Below are 18,851 nucleotides of genomic sequence, written 5' to 3'. Positions count from 1 at the left end.
TCTGGTGGGGAGGGGTAGTGTCGCCATTTGAAAGCTCTCTCCGAATTGATGATTATATCACAACTGCCAACAGCAGCTTTATTTAAAATACTCAATACTTGAATGTTAATGCTGATTTTTATGATTATTTTCAGGACTAACTATGCCTTTGTATCATTTAAACACTGCTTAATGTTCTGTATCATGGATAAAACAACTCTAAAGTAACTTCTACCTTTTTATGCGTTCATTAACATGTTGTATTTTGCTTTATTTCTAAAGAATAAACCGGAAGTAGTAGTACTTGTCAATGGGGGCACATTTAATAGCTCGTTGTCGCCCTCTAGCGGCCAACTTAAGATATATCATGACGTCAAATGAGCCCCCCTTCAAGACGAATGTTCGGTGACGGTTTCTTGTTTGTACTCATTATAAAAACGAGTTTAAAAAGCCTTTCATTTCAGCAGATTCTGTTTCGTGTTCTTTTTCGTGTGATTTTTTAAATGCAGACGCGGAGGGAACTATCTTTAACCGCTCAGTATCTTTGACGCTTGTTGGGTTTGAGGGTGTTGCTTAGGAACGTTAGAATTTCAACTCTCCTCCAATCACTGCCCGAGAAAGAGGTCACGTGTTGTAATTCAGCCAATCAGAGAAGAGGAAGCGTCGCTGTCTGTTGAAGTTTGTCCAAGCTTCACTCACACAGACTTTCCTGTTATTCGTGCTGAATTTAGCCAATAAACATTAAATAATCTTCTTATGAATGATTATATATTCTATGTCCTGACGAGCCAGGCGGTGTTTCTCATATGGTGAGTTTATAATAATTTGTTATTTAGAGGAGAGAGGTCAGGGAAGTGCTGTCAGAGTTAGCAGGTATGCTAGGCTAAGGTGAATTAAACACTGAACTCCCAACAATCAGAATATCTGCTTTAATAAAACAGTGTGAGTGCATGTGTTTGTGATGCATAGCTCTTATTACCTGTGCAGATTTAAACATCTTAATGTAGTTAATGTTATTCTAAACAGGATTAGGCTGAGTCTGCTCCAGATTTAAAGTTGTATTATGATTCTCCTTGCAGATGTGATTAATATTTTACAGCATTTTTAAAAAGTATAAAATGACTCAACTTTGAAATACTAATAACTATTATTTTGAACATTATTTATATATATATTTTTTTATTATTCTGCACATTGTGCTTATTTAAAATGACAAAAATAACCAATTTTCTTGCAATTTAACTTCCAGTAATGATGGTAACCACTTACCTGGATCTTAACCTTAACATTAGTTTCTAACATCATGTAATTCTGTATTAAATACTTATTTAAGCTACAACATTCACTTAAAACTCTCACTTACTGGTACATTTTAATGTAAACAGAGATCTTTATCATCCTTTGTTTCACAGAGGAAAGCAATGAGACTCCGGTCAGGCTCACCTCCGATCCACGTGCACGTCAATGATGCCACACCTGTCCATGTGCACTTGAAGAGCAAAAGGACGAGTCCTACAAGGACGCCTCAGGTAAGACTTTCACTTATTATTTCTCATGTTTGAGCTGTTTTCTAAAATTTAAATGTGCACCTTATTTAAAATGTGCATCTCCTGAATCTGAAACATGCATCTGTGTTTTACAGAGTAAGACAAAAGCAGACAGAGGAGTCCTTCATCCCACAGCCAAGGTCAAAACTCGAGTGCCATGGATTCCACCGGGAAAGGCCTCCATACGGGACGCTACACTCACCTGGGAGGTAATAATCTTTAAGACTTAGATATGATCCAAGCGATCTAAGTCTCTGCGATGAGTAAAATGAATCCATGCAGAGATGTTGTTAAGACTGTAAATGTTTGCATGAAGGGACCAACGCACTGCCTTGAGATCTCGCCACCACAACCAGAACCAGAACCAGAACTAGAACTGTCCCAGTCTGCGCTGCGACTGGCCGACCTCACGTCAGAGGAAGAGGAAGGTCTGCATGGGAGGATCAACGATTATGAGAGGAAGATTGACACCTTAATGACAGAGGTCAGCTCCCTGAAGAACGAGGTCAGTTCTCCCTCTGGATGACACGTTTGAGATGTCTGCTGTCACGTATCATGTGTCTGTGTGTTTGTGTTGATAGTATGTGCGTGTGTGTGTGTGTGTGTTTGTGTTTGTGTGTGTGTGTGTGTGTGTGTGTGTGTGTGTGTGTGTCTGCAGGTGGAGCTGCGTAAGAAGGAGCAGCTGCTTGAGCGTCAGTCTGAGCAGCTGAGCGTATCTCAGCGGGTGATCGCCGAGCAGGAGGAGGAGCTGGTGGAGGTGACGAAGGAGCTGGAGGAGACGGAGCGAGAGAACACACGACTCCGTCTGTCCATGGAGAAGATGATGGAGGAGAGCGGCTACAGCAGGTAAACACCAAACTCAGCTTTAGGTGACTTTCATTTATTTACCAGGGTCCCTTCCATAAATCTCTTGTCCTCATCCTCAGATTAGACGAAGACGCGATGAACAGAGACAGAGATGCTCTGCTCAGAAAGCTGCTGGAGGCCGAGGTGGACGGATCGGCTGCAGCCAAACAAGTTTCAGAGCTGAGAGAGTCGGTGTCCAAACTGTGCAGAGGGAGCGGCAGCGTGAGTGTGACCTTAGTGTGTCTTCATCGTGCTTTAGAAACAGGCTCCTTCAGGTTTTCTGATGTCATGACTCTCCTATGGAGCAAAGAAGACACATTTATGATTAACGCTTTTCATGAGCTTGTGTTGCCTCTTCCTCCTCTGCAGAAGAAACTCTCCGGCTCTGAGTCCTCGGTCTTGGCTCGTCAGAAGGATTTGCTGCTTCAGAAACTGGAGACATTTGAGGCCACAAACCGGACGCTGCGACTCCTCCTCAGAGAGCAGCACGGCTCACAGGTGTGTGACACGTATCTCTGTGTGACGCTGTAAACAAACACCTGAAGGTCACGAGGATGGAGGTAGAGTCCGCTCTAATTTCAGTGCATTGAACACAAACTAAGGATGTGAGTGCATAATGTTGAAATTGCAGTGGTGCATTGTTGCAGTGAATAGCACTGTTACCCCTCAGCAAGCAGGTTGCTGGTTTGAATCCCTGGCTGTGCAGGAGTGTGTAGAGTTTGAATCTTCTCCCTGTGCATGTGTTTCCTCCAGCTTCCTCCCACAGTCCAAAAACATGTTGTCAGGTTGATTGGTCTGTTGATATCCTCTGTAGGTGTGAGTGTGTGTATGAATGGTCATGTGCCTCTACATTTTAGCGCTGTGATGGGCTGGTGACCTCCCCTCTCGTCCAATGACAGCTGGGAGGAGTAGTATAGACGGATGTGCATAAATGCAGCATCTCTTTAAATCCTCGTCTAGTGTCATACCTCCTCGTGTTTCCTACACCAGCTGTCATAACTGCAAATTCTTTACTCTTTATTAGGATCCCCATCAGCTTCCACAAAGTGTCTGTAGTCTTTCTGGAGTCCACACAAAAACAGAAATAAGAAAGACAGGTGTTTAAAATCAGAAACAGAAATTCAATAGAAGCCAAATATAAAAATAAAATATGGAAATGCAAAAATGAATGAAGTATCTCTGCAAATACACAATACATAGCATTAAACTACAAAAAAATGCAAGAAGGGCGAGGAACAAGCAAACTTTCAGAGTAGTGTTGTGGTATTTTGAGTTTGTGGAACACACTTAATGAAGTAAAAGACAAATGAAGAAAGTTCTCATGCTGCAAAAAAAACACAGTAATCAAATAAAAACTGAGAAAATGATACTCCAAATAAGTCAAACTTATCCGCCTGCATTCTGGTGCATGTTGTAGAAAAATGCATTTGACGAATTCATGCACAAGTTTGTATAATCTTTGAGTGTATGCTGCATGTACAGCTATATTTCCTCTTCCTGTTTCTTCCTGAAGTTTCTGCACAATCACAGAGTTAACGTCCACGCAGAGACTAAAAGTTTTGTTTGTTGGAGCAGATTGAGACCGGAAGACTGTCGGAGCAGAAAGAAGCTTTACTGAAGACGCTGGCCGACACCGAGGCAGAGAACGCTGTGAGTTTGAGACACACCTGATAAATCTCTTTGCATTTAAATGAGACTTAAACTTCTGTCTTTCCTTGAACCCTTTTCCTTGTGTGTGTGTGAAATCCTCTCTCTTTTCTTTCTGCAGCATCTTGTGGTGAAACTTCAAGAGAGAGACAGAGAGGTCAATCAGCTCTCCAAACTTCTGGGTGCTGAGAAGGTACAGCTGTGAAACTGTAGAGCAGCAGGTGTTTATTCTTTTTCTTTGTCTTTTATAAATACATCTTATTTTGGAACAGGATAACTCCAAGAGCACGGTAAAGCTGTCCAAGAGTCTAGAGACGACGAGAGCTCATCTACAAGGACAGCTCCGCGGTAAAGAGGCTGAAAACAACCGACTCAATGTGCAGATAAAGGTGAGTCATTGAGCCAACACAGTCACACAAACTGCTGCCAACATTTAAAGAACTTACAGTAGACTAGGTTATAATCCTTGGTTTTGTTTCTCTTTCTGTTCAGAATCTGGAGCGAGCATCGAACCAGCAGAAGGCAGAGATGGAGCGTCTGAAGGAGCAGCTGGAGACGATGAGGCAGCAGGTGGTTTCAGACCGGGATGCTCTGAAGCGAGCCACGAGAGCGCAGAAACAACGAGCAGAGCGCAGCGAGGGAACTGCTGGACAGCTCAGCGTGCAACTACTGGAGATGGTAAGGCCTGGGTCCATTATTTATTATAAACCAGGAATTAGTGTTGACCAATCAGGTGTCTGCAGGGAAAAAACAGTCTGTGTGGAGAGCAAAAGCAGTAGGAACTCATGACATCCCGTCTCCCGTGGTTGTTAATCTGAGGAGGATTTCTTTCTCACTATAAACAGATATCTGCATGAAGAGCAGCTAACAATCTGTTCTAGATCAAACATTTACACTGAGACACAAATCTGCTTGATGCTGAGTCACTAAAGACAATCAGCGCTTAGATTTCCTGACTTCCTGGAACGCAGCATCAGAAACGATGGATCCCACCATCAGGGTGGGCAGCAGGTGTTCTAGAATTCCGACATCAAAGACAGAATTCCAGAATTCTGTCTTTGATGTCAGAATTCTAGAACAAATTGAACATTCCGTGAAGAAGGTCAGAGCTAAAAAAAACATCAGTGTCTCCCTCATAGACCCTCATTCAACAAACAAACATTGTAAAAGTACTTTTCCTGGCTGGGAGTGGTTGGAAGAAGCCGTCATCATACACATATATTTCTTTCACACCGCTGTCTGTCAGAATGACACAAACTTCTTTCTCTGATGCTTTAAATCTATTTCTGCTCCTGCAGGAGAAGCAGGTGTCCGAGGCGCTGACGGCCGCAGAGAGCTGGCAGAGTCGACACTCGCAGGAAGTGAGAGACAAGAGCAAACTGGAGGTCGAAGTCTCGCTGATGAAAAGGTAACTGCAGCTAAGCTTCTTTACATCTTTAGGTACAAACACAGACAATCAGCCGGGGATTGAAAGCTCTGATTCTGAATGTGGACACTTTGTGAGGTCTTAGTTTGAGAATAATCCTCATACATAATTTATTTTTAGTTGTCCTAAGAAAGTCTCAAGAAGGTAGATTCCTTCGTCTCTGCAACAAAACGATTCATTCCTCACATTTCTTTGATTAACGTCCGTTTTCTAAAGTTTAGAGATTTAAGTCTTTACTGTTTGCTTGCATTTACTCTTTTTTCTCTTATTGCACCAAGGTAAAAAAAACCTTGCACCATCAGGGATTTTATAACCCAAGTTTCTGTCTTTCTGTAAAGTTTTTTAATTTGAAATCAAAAGTAGAGACAGATGGATGTTTGCAGAGAATCGTGCATGCTTCCTTCTTGTGAATTTCTGTCGTTCAAAGGTCATCATCCCTGAATGTCATGTCTGTTAGCATCCCAGAGAGTCATGCAAACTTTATTTTGTTCTTGGTTGCTTTTAAAATAAGAAATTAGAACAGATTAAGATGCTTTGAGAGGGAGAAATGTTTGATTTCAGCATCTTGAACAGGTTTGAATTCTCTGCAAATCTCTGCAAAGAAAATCTTTAAATCACTCGTATGTGTCCCTAAAGAGTAAATATGTGTGCACTGATTGTGTGACGGTTTATGCATGATGCGCATCTTTAATTTAACACCTGAAGATGTAGGATTTTATATTTAGGTTGTATTTTGGAGGCCGGAAGTCAAACCTGCGACCATTTGGACTTTAGCCTCTGTACATGAGGCATGCACTGAAACTGATCGGCCAACAACGCCCCAGATTTTTTATATTTTAATGCTGCTCTAAGAGTCTATCAATCTGAAAACCGCTGATTCAGGTGAAGAGCTTCTCCATCGTCTTGCATGAATAAAGAATAACAGCCGTCTTGTGATGTGATGCAGCCGTTCAGCAGAGCTGACGGAGCAGCTGCAGAGCTCGGAGGAGAAGAGCCGGGCGGAGAGAGAAACTCTGATGGATCACCTGCACGCTCTGACCGCAGAGAGCACCGCTGCTAAAGTGGAGAACCAGACGTTAAAGGTGAGACGGCCGACGGTCTGCAGAGAGCTGAGAGTCATTAACACTCAAACACATCAACCAGAGATCAGCCGAGGAGTCTGCACGTCTGTTCAGCTCTGTTTGTTTGATGATGTCCTCCCTTCCTCTCTAACTCACTTCCAGACTGAAATCACATCAGGAGGAGGGACTGCTGATTTAATAACCATGATTTCATCCTTCAGGCTGCAGCATCTGCTGTGGAGGAGAAGCTGTCCTCGTCTCAGACAGAGCTCCAGCAGGTCAAAGCTTCCATCCAGCAGTATGAGAGTCTGCTGGACAGCTACAAGATCCAGGTGTGTGAGGACGTCTCTACTAGAAGGTTGTGTAGATCATTTCATCCTGCAGCAGAGAGACAGGCTGTAACGTCTGCAACAGAATCCTTGATGCATCAAAGTGTGTCCTCTTAAAGTTCTTGTGTTTGTCCCCAACAGGCTCAGGTTATTTTTCTGAGAGCCTGAGAACATCATGACTGCTCGTGTCACTGCTGCAGGCTCAAACGATCTACTGAAGCAAATCCAAACTTTTATATCTTTTCATTTAAACCCTGAAACATGTGAAAATATGTCCCATGATCAAAGCTTATGTTTATGAATCCTCCTCTGCACAGGTCGGGAAGACCCGCGCCGAGGCCGACGAGTACTGTTCCCGGTTGGCTCAGGCGGAGCGGGAGGCACAGGCGGTGCGGGCGGAGCTGGAGACTGAGATCGATGAGGTACGCAGAGAGCTGCTGGGTCGGCTGACGGAGCTGGAGCCTCTTCCCGAAGCTTTACGGCGCTCCAGAGTTCAGCTGACGGAGGCTCAGGAGAGAGAGCGCAGCCAGGAGAGACGCAGTGTGGAGCTCAGCGCCACTCTGACAGATCTACGGATGAAGGTTAGGACAGACACACAGACAAAAACATCATCAATAAACCATCTTTATAACTCCTGAGGCTGACTCTTAATAATTCAGATGATACCTGGATCAGTAATCAGAATTTATAAACAATGAGTCACACAAAGTAATTTATTTATTGAAAACCGTGCTCTTATTTTGAAATTTGCTACCTTAAGTCTTCAAAAATATCCTTATTATCTTTGTTTTTTTGTTTTTTGAATATTTTATTTGTAACTTTTTATTAAATTGTTATTACATTTCCTTTTTGTCATTACATTTATTTCAGCAGAATCAGAAGTTTTAATCTAGCTGAATTTTTAAGAGTGAAGCTTTGCAACAAATCAATATTTTTTCAGATCATTCTCCGTCCAGGGAGACTCGTCGCTGCTCATTTATGTTTCATGATTAAGCGATGTCATCTAGAGCTTAAAACGTACTCCATAACTCCTGTCACTCAGTGTGTAACCTGCACACAGCTCACTCAGGTATCTCTCGTCTAGTTAAGCTCTAAGTATAAAACCAAACACCCAAACAAAGCGTCTCAGAAAGACTCTCCTTCTGTTGTTTCAGGTGGAGACTCAGAGCAGCCAGATGGAGCTCCTCAGACAGAAGAACAAGCTGCTGATGGAGGAGAACAGACAGCTGCAGCAGAGAGTGGATGGCTCGGAGAGGTCGGTCAACAAAGTCAGCTCTGAGTCATGATCTGTGGTGTTTGAGGATGTGTTAAAGAAGGATGATGTTGACAGAGAGTGAATGTGATGCATCTACAACTGGAGACAGGTCTTAAACTAAAGTCACAGCTGATCTGAAAAGTGATGATTGTAAGAAGAATAACCATCTTAAAAACACAAGTCAGAACTTTAACTCACCATTTATTGTTTTTGTCATTTCACAGAAAGCTGGAGGAGGCCAGCAGTCAGAACAGCGACCTGCTGGCAGTCGTCACAAAGCGCGAAGAGACGATCCACGGGAACCAGCTCCGCCTTGAGGAGAAATCACGGGAGTGTACGCTGCTGAGCCGAAAACTTGAGGAGGCTCTGGAGGATGCTCGACATCAGGTCTGTAAAGTGACCGTCCAACATTCAGAGAATAAAGTAGAGGAAATGTTTTAATTAGATCTCTGAAAACATACAAGAAGGAGGGCAGGGAGGGATGTTATTCTGCAGAGATGCAGGATGGTGCTGCAAAAAGATCCGCCATCACAATGTTCTTATATTTAAAGGCAAGATTAGTTTCAAGGGGAATAGGATGGAGGAGTCATCTGAAAAATGACAGCTGCAGAGAGGTTAGAAGAGGGTGTATCAGCCAGAACAAAGCTTTTATTCTGAAGGCAACCTGTGCATAAACACCCTGTGTCCTGCAGCTCTCTGACTTTTAATATGACAGGGTTTATATTCACGTTCCTGCTGGAAGAGTCACAACGATAATAACCAAACTCTCATACAGCACCATCCAGAAACCAGAGCAGAGTTGTGCAAACTTCTTTCAGTGCTAACACGCCTCTATCTGAAAGTTTAATAACATAGCCACCCATGATCAGCTGATTACAGAGGCAGGAAGTCGGTGTAAAGGTGGCATGAAGCGATCTCCTTGCTTGAGTTCACAGCATTTAATTTCAGTGTCACACCCAGCGTCGTGCAGCATGGGTGTGTCCGCTGTGTGTGAGATTATAAGCATGTTTACATGTCTTAAAGTACATGTGGTTAGAAACCTAGAGATGCTATTTTCCCCTCTGCTGCACATGAAGTCCAGTTTGTCTCGTCTGCCTCCAGATGTCAGGCACCAGAGAGCGAGCCGCTACCAAAGAGCGCTCCACTCAGTCCAAGATCCTCGACCTGGAGACTCAGCTGAGCCGGACATCCTCGGAGATCAAGCAGCTGCAGCGCAGCAAAGAGGAGGTGAAATCCTTGATTAAAAGCTGATAAAATATAACTCACAGTCTGAATAAGCTGTTAGTAGATGTTTAAACTGTCTTGTTTCGTCCCCCAGGTGGAGCGGAGGTACCAGAGCAGACTCCAGGACATGAAGGATCGCCTGGAGCAGAGCGACAGCACCAACCGCAGCCTGCAGAACTACGTCCAGTTCCTCAAAGCCTCCTACGCTAACGTGTTCGGTGACATCGCTCTGAGCAGCTCGCTGCGAGCGCAATCACCAATCTGACGTCAGACTGTGAGACGTTTACTACATGCACACATTCGTCCATACAAGCTTGTTCAGAGGAGTAACATGTATCTGCTGTCAGAATGTACGTTTCTTTAACAGTTCATTTAGAAAAGATTTATCACAACAGAAGATGCTTTGTAAAAGAAGCTTTTAAATATAGAACTTTTAATGTCCTAGAGATAGTATGTACAAACAAAGCTCTTCTTCACCACGTGGACCCAACCCAGAGACAGAACCTTTTTATTAAGTGAGCCCATAATAGCACTAAGGAAGGTTTGTCATTTACACTGAACCAAACACATACAGAGTATTTCTGCTACAGTGTGAGATTTTACAGCCTCACAGTGTTCAGGACCAAAAAGAAGAGACATGCAAAACAGCTGCGACGTCTTTACGTATGATATACATGAAGGGAAGTTACGTTGCTGTCTTTTTAATAAAGATGGTATTTTCCTGGCTTATTTAAAATATATTGTTGGTCTGAACTCTACAGGTGCTTCTTAACGTCCCTTCTAGAGGCAGCTGATCTTTCTGTCTACTCAAATTGAAAACTGTAAACTGGCTGCTAACTTCTTGTTTCTTTCAGCTACTAACGGCTCACGATCACCTGGGCCCAGTTGTTCAAAAGTAATCTGAACGGATTAAAACCATCTTGCTGGATCAAATTTAAAACACAGGATGTTTAAAGGTTAATCTTGTTTTCATCTGAATGAAACCTCCAGGAGTGTTGATATCTTTTGAGTAAGATGTGAAACTTTGATCTAGAAAATCACTGAGGAGGGAGCTGGTTTCAGGCTGGAACATTTTAAAATTATGTTGATTCTTAGATTTTCTTTTTTTATATTTGCACTTTAATTACTGAACCTTTCACACGTCTAAATTCACATTAGGGTTGTGAAATAACCTGATTTTGTCCACTTATAATATTTCAATTTAATGCATCATAATTAAACATAAGATGATTAATTCAAGCAGCTGCAAGGATCTCTCAATTTGTGTGGGTGGATTTTGGCGCCCCCTGTGGACAAAGTATGAAGTATAATGTCTTTATCTCAATTAAATTAATCTAATACAGTTTTTTTTTTAACTTCAGGACCAAAAAGTAAAATGGATTACCTGATCCTAGACAAAAAAATAAAGGATTCAATCCAGATCATTCTGATCCAGATTAAAACTTTTGAACAACCTGGGTCTAGCTGATAAAACCAACAAACGCTCCAACTAAATTATAAAAGCTTTAATTTTGATTGTGCCTTTTCAGATTTAATTTTATCTTCATGCAAAAAAAGAAACAATTTAACAATTTAAGTTACAAAACTAAAGTTTAATACACTAAGTAAGAGAACTAAAAGGCAACATATTCAGCTTTTACAGGTGTGCACTAAACTTTCTGAGTTGTATTTGAATGCATAACTTCAGTCGAAGCCATTCATGACACATTTTGTGCTTGACGTCTCCTCTTTGGCTGAAGGAAGATGAAATATCGGTGCTATCACAATAAAGTGTCAAAATGGTTATTTTGGGTTTACAGTATCACAGATGATTTCAAATGTTACAAATGTTTTTTTTACTATTTCATAGAATGTTTTTAAAGACTGAGTAACTTATATTCAACTGAAAAAGTGGCAATAAAATATGTTTAATTTAATTTTGGGACTCCTGTGTTTTTTTATTCAAAACAATCACACAGTAAAACTGAACTTCACATGAAGATGAAACATCTTTTAACTCGTGACTTACTCGTTTAACCCGTGAGCATTTTAAAGGAGGGGTGCTTAAGTTTTCCACGTCACAGTTCAAGTTCACAGTCAGGATGATTTATGGATGATAAACCAGAACTAAGATGTGAACACATAAATAAAGAATTTACTGTCTGAAGTATCCTTGTGGTTGTCAGCTGATAGCAGATTAAACTCTCACAAACACAGACTCTATAGAGACGTATGGATAGGTTTGTTTTTCCAGTACAGCTCAGTGTTTCATGAATACAGCTATTTAATCATCACAAACGATTTCACTTATTCTGATTAATCACAGATGTGTTTTTCTGAATGAAAATGGACTTGAGTTAATCTATAGGAGCCTATTTAGGAATGTGAAAAAAAACAAAACATTGCCTTAATGATGAAAACAACAATCAAAAGGTCTTAATTATTAGATAACAAGATAATAATTTATACATTGATTAAAAAAGGACTAAATAAGAATATTTCATTATAACTTTTGATCACAAACCTGTGACTTCTTGGTCTCAATTTCTCCCTCTCATCCCATCATTATGACTTTAATCTTATAATCCGACTCTAATTTCATTGTTGTCCTCCTATCTCCTAACTTTGAGTTAGTAATTCATAATTTTGACTTATAATCACATTATTATGATTTTAAGTCCCCTAGTTTAGACTTTTTATCCAATTTGATTACTTTAATCTTGTAATTTACACTTTTTGTGTCATAATTTGAATTTTTAGACCTAGTTTATGACTATTTATCTCTCAACCATGACTTACTTTGTCATAATTTATTTAAGCTTATGTTTTTACATAAGTTTATGTCTCATTATTTCAAGTTTTACCTTTTTTGTCAGATCATGATATTTTATTCTCATAAATATTTATCGTGTGTCTCAAAATATTTTTTATTCTACACATTCATATCATAATTATTTGTAAAATATATTTATTTTAATTATTATGAAGGCCTGGTTTTCAATCAATCAATCAATCAAGCTTTATTTATATAGCGCCTTTCATACAAATCAAATGTAACCCAAAGTCCTTTACAGCGATTAAAAAACAAGAAAGAAGCAGAAATAAAACAATGGCAAGACATAGTAGGGGAAATAATGAATTAATAATAATAATAATAATACAAATTATAATAACATAAAATGAAATAGAGACTAATGCACACCAACAATAAAATATGTGTAATTAAAATAAGTTAAAGCATAAAAACGAAGAATGCAAATAGTTAAAATAAATAGATTTAAAAAGGGTAAGGATAAGAGTTGAAAATAAAACTAAGGTTAAATATATCAATAAACCTGAGTAGATAAATGAAAATAAATGATTGAATAAATAAATAAAAATAGAATAAGATAACAGTTAAAGTTACTAAAATAATAAATAAACATTTAAATCAATATTACAGTAAAAGGTAAGTAATACAATTGTTAAACCCTACATAAAAGCCAGACTGAATAAATACGTTTTTAGTTTACGTTTAAAAGTCTCAATATCTCAGTCAGTTCCTCTCAGATCTCTGGTTTTAATTTTTCCTACTGTCTCACCTTTGGAATTTGTTTTTCTAACATTTTCTAATTTTGTTTTAAATAAATGCAGCGATTGCATAATATTTGGAGCCATGTTGCAGACCAAAAAAAAATAGATTATTCAAGAAATATATTGATTTTTATAGATAGCAGAAAGAAGCACTAAATTCCCTGTAGATTCAACTAGAAAAACATTTTACTCTTATATTGTTCGGGCATGAGAGGTTCGGGTGTTTCCGGTGGGAGTCGGACATTTCCGTACAGCTGCAGAAAATTACGTCACAGTCAGTCAGAAAAAACAGCCCATCCTAGAGCAGCCGCTCGTCGTCGATCCGCCTGGACACAAACCACTTCTTCTTGAGCTTCTTTGAAAACCAACAGAGGTTTGAAATATACATTTATACCTGACAAGTGTTCATGTTTTAGATCTTAAATGCACTAGGACGTTCGTGCTTTTGAAGCCGATCTGTTAATTCAATGAACGCTGCCTGTCTGCCCTGGATTTGCTAGCTATGTTAGCTTAGCTAGCTGCATGAACTCCCTTTTGTTGGATGGTATTTACAGTTAAAGGACAAAATAACATCAGGGAGGATGTCAGCTCACCTTTTAATATGTATAAATGTTATAAAGTATCTAAATACTCACATTAACCCCGTAATGTGACGATAACCTCCGTTACAGTCTATAAAGGTTGATTTAATGAAGTCTGTGTTTTTAACCTTGGCTAATATAATGTTATTACGAAGGTGTAGAAGTAGCTTCTGACATTTATGATAAATATCATTGATCATAGGGTTTAATATGCGATGTAACCTGCTAGCTCCTCTGCTAACACTAGCTTTCAGCATCATAAAAAGGCAGCTGCTGTATTATCTTTACTGAAACAGGTTATCCCCTCACAGTTTGTTCATTATATATGAAGATATATCTCTGTGTGGATGTTATAAAGGATCTGCATGAGGCTACATGGTGGGCCATGGCTGAGGGGAGCCGCCCAGTGCTGTGGAGGAGCTGTGGAGTAGCTGTGGGGCATATGGCATCAGCTGTCAGTCCTCCTGTTACACTGCATTAATGTGACCAGAGTCATGGTTAATAATTCACTCCTGTTATCAGATGGTGGGATCTTTTCTTACACCTTTGTTTAAGGAGTGGTTAACGGCAGAGCCCAGTCATTCCCACCTCACAGTAACAGAACATAGTTTACATAAAGATAATATTGTGATGTGATGTAGTTTGCATCACTCTGGACTGTAAAAGCTGAGCTGTGGTAAAGTGAATGGGTTATCTCACACCTTTGCGTTTGTCTGTTCAGCATGAGGCCTTTGTCAGGGTGGTGCCAAGTTCCTCACATACCAACTAACTGCCCCCCCCCTCCTTCAGAGGAATTTATAGAAAGCTACAGGATGCAGCCGGAGATAGTGACCGAGTGGGGTCAGTCTGAAAGTAGAGCAATGTAAAGACACAGAATCATGTAATTGCTCACGTAAAGGAGATCACAAGCTAAAACAAAGACCCAACATCAAGACCAGATAAGATCCAGTCCTATCTTACAGACAGGACTCAGTCTGATCTCATCTTAATCCACCATGAGCAGAGCACTTTGCAGCATTTAGCAAGTTACAGTGGCAAGGACAAACTTCCTTTAACAGGCAGAAACCTCCAGCAGGACCAGACTCATGTTAGACACACATCTGCTGAGACCGTGTTGGAAAGAGGGAGAGAGAGAGAGAGAGAGAGAGAGAGAGAGAGAGATGATAGTGGTGAGACGGATAGTAGTAATTCTAGCAGCTGGAGTCTGGCATGTCCACAGCAACAGAGATCCAGAGGAACCTACGAGACAAGGGAGTTCAGGGACTCCAGAAAGGTCTATGGTTAGTAACTTCAATGGGACAGGAAGAGTTAAAGTAAGAGACAGGCAGAGAGAGGAGAGAGAGGGAAAGACAGGATCCCAGTGTGTCAGTCTAAGCCTATAGCAGCATAACTAAAGGCTGGTCCAAGCTGATCCAGCTCTTACTATAAGCTTTATCAAAAAGGAAAGTTTGAAGTCTACTCTTAAAAGTAGAGAGGGTGTCTGCCTTCCGGACCCTGACTGGTAGATGATTCCAAAGGAGAGTTCCTGTTAACTGAAGGCTCTACCTCCCATACTACTTTTAGAGACTTTAATTGCTATGAGCAGGCCTGCGTGTTCGGAGCGTAGTGTTCTAGAGGGGTATGTTAGTAAAAGCTTCTGAAGCAGATTAGTCTTTAGCAGACTGAGATAGTGGGCTGTTGGTTCCACCTCAGCTGAAGAGAAATGCAAAATGGTAACTGAGGAATATTTAGATTCATAAGACAGTCAGGTGTCATGTGAGGATGATAATTTGAGTCATGATTAATTTGATTGGACAGAAACTTTCAGGATGCATTCATCATTGTTTGGCTTCAGCTGAAGCAAATACAGGAATCTTACAGTTTGTGCCTTTAGTCGTCAGATCCTTGAGCAAGACTCCCCTGCCCTCACGCTGTAACGTTAGGTCGTTTTACAACAAACATAACACTTCCTGACATCCACCTTTCCTAACCTTTTCAGAAAACATTGCAGTCTTCTATCTGTCGTGCTGAAATGTCTATCACATACACTGGGCATGTGCCAGCTGTTATGAATATGCTTATTACATGTTGTTATAACTGCTAGAGAGGGGAATCACCCCTATAATAACTTGGATCCTGTTCCTGCAGGTCGTAGCGTTATAAAAATGCAGAATTTAGCTGCGTAACAGTAGAAATCATGGACGGCAAGGTCAGCAGATCCTGTAATTAATCACTCATACTGAAGTAATGGCAGATGGACAAAACTAGCGTCCTCTATCAACCAGAGGACGAAGGATGGATAGCAGAATGTGGCAATTAGAGAAGGAAGCTTTGCAATAATTGAAGCCGAGGCGATGCAAACTTCTGTTTCTGCAGAAATACTCGAGGAAACGAGGTCAGCTGTTTCCAGAAGTCTTTCTTTTAATATGTTTGAATGCTGGAATGGATAGATGCCTAAGGTTAAGGTAGCAAAACCAGACCATACTAGAGAGGATGTAGCCCGAGTCTTTGTAAAATGGGCCACCTTTTTTAAGCTGAGCTGCCTAAAATACACCATCGGATGAGCCAATCCCTGAGCAGATCCTGTCCCTCTATGTCGACTCGTTTTAACTGCTCCAATCATCCCCTCATGAATACTGATGTATGCAACAACTTGCACAGAAAGCACGGACGCAGATTAGTCTAATTGTTTGACTGTCAGCGAAGGAATGTTTACTTTTCTCTGCAAATATTGGTCATGCATTATTTACATGAGCTGGACGGAGTCAACAGAAAGGGAGCGTAAAGGTTTCAGCTCATGTGTGTGACGCAAAGTTGACCTGACACATGTTTTAGTACATTTTGCAGAGTCGGTCACAGAGGGTGTGGTCGGTCGTTTCTGCACGGTCAGCCCTGCAGACATTCGAGTTAGACCAACGACCAACAGTTAATGAAGACATGCATGTATCTGTGGACCTGTGCAGCGTGAGCATTGATTATGACCTGGATAGAAAGTAGGCCTGCGTGTCTCCAGGGCTGCTGGTACAGAGCTCCTCTTAGACCTGTTCAGACTCTCTGTATGACTCTCAGCTCGTCTCCACATCAAACATGCAGTTTAAATCTTTGTGTTTTAATCTCTCCTGTGCGATTCATGTCATGCCTTCACACAGATTAGCCCGCACAGCATGTCGACCTTTACTAAACCCAAACTCAAGGTAACATCGGTGTGTGCGTCTCCCTGTGTGCATCTCCCTGTGTGTCCCTGTGTGTCCTCAGGTCTGTGTGAGGAGGAGGATTGGAGAGCGGAGTGGGGCAGTGGGGATTGTTTTGCTGAGTAAAGGGTGATGTGAGCGAGCCGAAGGGAGGGAGGGAGAGGGAGGAGAGACAGACGCAGGGGCTGGGCTGCATCTTGGCTTGCTCCTTTGTACAGCCGAGTCACTGCAGGTGCAATGCGTCTGTCGGAGCTGCGTACATCAGGCTTCTTCTTCTTCTTCTTCTTCAGTCATTATTAAAGTGTCGAGGGGAGACGTAGAGGCGCTGCTGCCGACCATGACTTCACAGAGAGGAGAGAATCAGACGACAGAGATCTGAGGAAGCAGACGTGTGTTTGTTTTGAGTTTGCACTTCCTTTCAAACTATCACCTCTGATCCGTCTGTTTGAACATGGATTGTTTGATGACATTACAGGACTGGGTAAGCTCCTCTGAGGAACACTGTGCATGCTTTTTGAGTGCGTTCTGTCCTCACATATCACTCTTTTTAAAACCAGTGAGGAAATACATTGATTTCTCTGCATGTTTTTGTTTGATGTGGCATCCTTTTTCATAAAAAAATTCAAGGTGCATCTGAACCTACGTGATGCATTTCAGGACACACTGAGCGTGTCCCCTTGTTGCTGACAGGAGCAGAGAGTGAAGGCGACTTTAATGGATCAGACCCTGGCCTGTGTCGTCTGCTGCAGGCAGGACTCAGCTGATGTTAATGGATTGTGTCTGCTGAGGCTGTTGCTGTTATGCAAAGTCATTTCCTCGGGTATTCATTGAAGAGAAATACTTTAACCTGGGCCGAATCTGTATGTATCTGGGTGTCTGGATGATGGGCTAGGATTGAGAAGTCATTCCAGGAGATTGCTCGAGTCAGCAGAGGTGAAACCAGGCGTGATTTCTGCAGCATAATCCAAACAAGTTGATTTAAAGAACATCCTCCAAACGTCTCTGTACTTTCCTCTGACGGGCTCAGATTATTAATGACGCTTCCAACAAAATTAAAGACAGAATCCCAGAGGTAGACCTTGTTGTGAAGGTTAAATTATTCTCTATGAAGCCAAAACATGAATCTGCCGCTGCAATTCTTCGTTTCTTTTTCACCTTGACATATTTCGACTATAAACTTCCTGCAGTCTTCCTCAGGAGAGTCACATGATGTTGTGACGTTGTCTGTCAGCTGATTTGTAGAGGTGTGGTCGTCCTACTGTTGTGCGACAGTCTTAAGACATCACCCCAGGCCCTCTCATCCCGGTTCCCCGTCCTCTGGGTCCTCTTCCTGATCTCTACAGCCTCACTTAACTGACGCTGGTATTAGGGATGAGCATATAAAGCCAAAATACTCTTCAATAATCAGCGGCATCTATTTCGCGATTATTTGTAATCGAGTGGGACGAGGTGCAGCTAGTAGCGGGCACTAGCGGCGTCTGTCTCGACCTTTATGTTAGTGTTTCTGTGATGCAGCAGCATGCTGTGTATGTTTAAGTTTCGCAGCCATGCTCAGTCTCTGCGATTATTTCCGTTTCTTAATTTCACGCAACTAGACACGTATTTCCAGCGACTGTTGTTTTAATGTTTTCAACTTCTTTCGCTATTTAAGGCAGTTAGCATTCTTCTTCTGTTATTTGATACGGTTAGCAAACAGCTTTTAGACGCTTTATAGCCACTGTCAGGCGGGAATGCTGTATTACAACCAGGCACCGATAAAAACAATGAATATGATACTTTCAAAATGCAATTATATTCGCATTGACTCTACGATTTTTTATAAAAGAACGAATATTTGAGCTTTCAAAATTCACGTCCTATCCCAAGCTTAGTAGATGACCTCAGACCATATCCTGTATAATAAATGGACGACGTCTCCGTGACGTCAACCGTCTGTTTCTGAAGCGCTGTTATGAAGCCAATCGGCGGCGGCTGAACTCAACCTAACTTCTGTCGGCTTAAGGCTGATTTATACTTCTGCGTCAAATCTACGGCGTAGCCTACGCCGTAGGTCCGCGTAGCTCCCGTACCTACGCAGAGGCCTACGCACGTAGCTGACGTGCACCTCCTCCAAATGTAACTACGCGTAGAGCCAACGCGGACCGCAAGCTCTGTGATTGGTCCGCTCGACGGCTTTGTCTTTCCCGCATTCACAGCACTTCCGGGATCCCGGACATCGGCCACACATCGGCCGT

The 18,851-nt window shown here is 41.6% G+C and overlaps 2 protein-coding genes across 5 annotated transcripts in view; both read left to right on the top strand.

The window, feature by feature from the left end:
- Positions 1–496: 496 nt before the first annotated feature.
- On the top strand, positions 497–11,230 carry odf2a (outer dense fiber of sperm tails 2a). Its single transcript, XM_034709855.1, has 19 exons — positions 497–788; positions 1,392–1,508; positions 1,622–1,735; positions 1,843–2,031; positions 2,185–2,372; positions 2,453–2,594; positions 2,742–2,870; positions 3,948–4,022; positions 4,141–4,212; positions 4,292–4,408; positions 4,512–4,697; positions 5,318–5,427; positions 6,392–6,527; positions 6,728–6,838; positions 7,153–7,416; positions 7,990–8,090; positions 8,315–8,477; positions 9,192–9,317; positions 9,409–11,230. The coding sequence occupies exons 1-19, from the start codon at positions 786–788 to the stop codon at positions 9,577–9,579; spliced, it is 2,514 nt and encodes an 837-aa protein (XP_034565746.1). The 5' UTR covers positions 497–785; the 3' UTR covers positions 9,580–11,230.
- Positions 11,231–13,113: 1,883 nt separating this feature from the next.
- sptan1 (spectrin alpha, non-erythrocytic 1) overlaps positions 13,114–18,851 on the top strand; it is a 35,686-nt gene continuing 29,948 nt past the window's right edge. For all 4 annotated transcript variants that reach the window (XM_034709509.1, XM_034709508.1, XM_034709507.1 and 1 more), the window contains exon 1: positions 13,114–13,239. The gene's annotated coding sequence lies outside the window, so the exon portion shown is untranslated. The remainder of the gene's footprint in view (positions 13,240–18,851) is intronic.

The sequence above is a fragment of the Notolabrus celidotus genome, chromosome 19 (assembly GCF_009762535.1).
Source record: "Notolabrus celidotus isolate fNotCel1 chromosome 19, fNotCel1.pri, whole genome shotgun sequence".
NCBI lineage: Eukaryota > Metazoa > Chordata > Actinopteri > Labriformes > Labridae > Notolabrus > Notolabrus celidotus.
Note: the sequence above shows the minus strand (reverse complement) of the source record. Positions and strands in the feature narration are given on the sequence as shown.

Coding starts and splice junctions, on each gene's coding strand:
- odf2a (XM_034709855.1), top strand. Junction 1,509..1,621: donor GTCCTACAAGGACGCCTCAG/GTAAGACTTTCA, acceptor TGTGTTTTACAG/AGTAAGACAAAAGCAGACAG. Junction 7,417..7,989: donor TGACAGATCTACGGATGAAG/GTTAGGACAGAC, acceptor CTGTTGTTTCAG/GTGGAGACTCAGAGCAGCCA.